Source organism: Eimeria mitis, genomic scaffold (genome assembly GCF_000499745.2).
Source record: "Eimeria mitis Houghton genomic scaffold, Emh_scaff6065, whole genome shotgun sequence".
NCBI lineage: Eukaryota > Apicomplexa > Conoidasida > Eucoccidiorida > Eimeriidae > Eimeria > Eimeria mitis.
In genome coordinates this window covers 1,320-3,148 of record NW_013574284.1, presented here as the reverse complement: position 1 = coordinate 3,148, position 1,829 = coordinate 1,320, and the positions used below count along the sequence as shown (strand labels likewise).

Sequence of the window (1,829 nt, the reverse complement as noted above, 5' to 3'; positions counted from 1 at the left end):
GCTGCTGCTGCACCACGTAGTGATACCGGCACAGCTGCAGCAGCAGCAGCAGCAGCAGCAGCGCCGGACTTTGCCGTTGATCTCATTACTACCCTCTATAAGGGCATTCTTGGCGCTGCTGATGACCTCTGCAGCAGCAGCAGCAGCAGCAGCAGCAGCAGCAATAGCTGCAGCAGCGGCAGCGCGGAAATGTGCCGAGCAGGGCTGCAGCACATGGCAGCAACAGCAGCAACACTTGCAGCAGATATGATGCCGGCGGAGCTGCACGACGCGCTGCAGCAGCTGGCTGCGCTGTCATCTGGGGCAGCAGCAGATAGCAGCAGCAACACACACACACCTGCAGCAGCACAGCAGCAGCAGCAGCAGCAGCAGCAGCAGCAGCAACAGCAGCAGCAGCTACCGCACGCTCCCGGCATACCCGTCCCTTTTCTTAGCCTGGATGGCCCTGATATCTGTGTGCACTTCACACCAGCAGCAACTACAGCAGCAACAGCAGCAACAGCAGCAGCAGCAGATGCGGCCTCAGAGATAGAAGAAAGAGCAGCAGCAAAGACAGTAGGAGGGAAAGCTGCAGACCTACCAGCAGCATCCAGCGCCTCTGGCGATGCAAGCGGGCCTGTGCAGCAGCAGCAGCAGCAGCAGCAGCAGGTGGAGCAGCAGCAAGAGTCGCAACAGCAGCAAGAGCAGCAGATGCTGCAACTGAATGAGCAGCAGCTGCGTCTGCTTTGTGCTGCTGTTGCTGTGCTGCATGATGCAGCAGCAGAGGAGCTGCGGGCCTTCTGGGAGGCCTCACCGCATCTGCTGCAGCAGGTGCAGCGAGCTGCTGCAGCAGATGCAGCAGCAGCAGCAAGCAGCAGCGGCAAGCAGCAACATAAACCCACAGATCTGCTGCTGACAACATGCAAGGAGGGGCCTGCTGCTGCTGCACTGCAGCAGCTGGAGCAACTCGCAGGCGGACGGAAGAACCTGCTGCTGCTGCTGGGTCTTAGGCCAGCAGCAGCAGCAGCAACAGCAGCAGCAGCAGCAACAACAGCAGCAACAGCAGCAGCAGAAATGGAAAGCAGCACATGCGCATCGAATGTGCCTGAAGAAAGACAAAATGTTCGTGCCGACGCCGCCACTTCAGCAGCAGCAGGCACGGCAGCAGCAGCAGCAGCAGCAGAGCCGACAGCAGCAGCAGCAGCTTCAGCCCCTCGCGTTGTATCTTTAGCAGATATTAAAGACATCTTCCTGCTGCAAGACATGCAGCAGCAGCAGCAGCAGCAGCAGCGGCGGAGCAGCAGCGCCGCCACCGTGTCGGTGGTTTCTGTGGGCTCAAGCGTCGGGACCTCCCCAGCAGCAGATACAGCAGCAGCAGCAGCAGCAGCAGATGGCCCTGGCGCTGCATCTTCGACTCCAGCAGCAGCAGGAGCAGCAGGAGCAGTACCCACAGCAGCAGCAGCAGAAGAGCGGACGGGGCTGCAGCAAGTGGCGCTGCAGCTGCAGCAGCTGCATGCAGCAGTCCGAGAGGAAACACGCAAGCTGCAGGAGCTCTCCTCTTTCTACGATATGTTTGCTGCTCAATCTCTTGGCATTGCTGCAGATACACCGTAGCAGCAGCAGCAGCAGCAGCAGCAGCAGCGTAGCAGCAGCAGCAGCAGCGTAGCAGCAGCAGCTGCTGCTGCTGCGACACGCGCATCAAACGCGTTGCTGATTTGATGGCAGCAGCGGCTGCTGCTACGAAAGCAGGTATACTTGCTCCTGCAGCAGCTGCTGTAGCAGCAGCAGCNTGGCAGCAGCGGCTGCTGCTACGAAAGCAGGTATACTTGCTCCTGCAGCAGCTGCTGTAG

The 1,829-nt window shown here is 60.1% G+C and overlaps 1 protein-coding gene across 1 annotated transcript; it reads left to right on the top strand.

Annotated features, from left to right (window-relative positions):
• Nucleotides 1-189: 189 nt before the first annotated feature.
• EMH_0085690 (uncharacterized protein) lies at nucleotides 190-1,593 on the top strand (the record flags this gene model as incomplete). The annotated part of the gene is made up of 1 exon (XM_013500935.1): nucleotides 190-1,593. The coding sequence occupies one exon, from the start codon at nucleotides 190-192 to the stop codon at nucleotides 1,591-1,593; it is 1,404 nt and encodes a 467-aa protein (XP_013356389.1).
• Nucleotides 1,594-1,829: the final 236 nt, after the last annotated feature.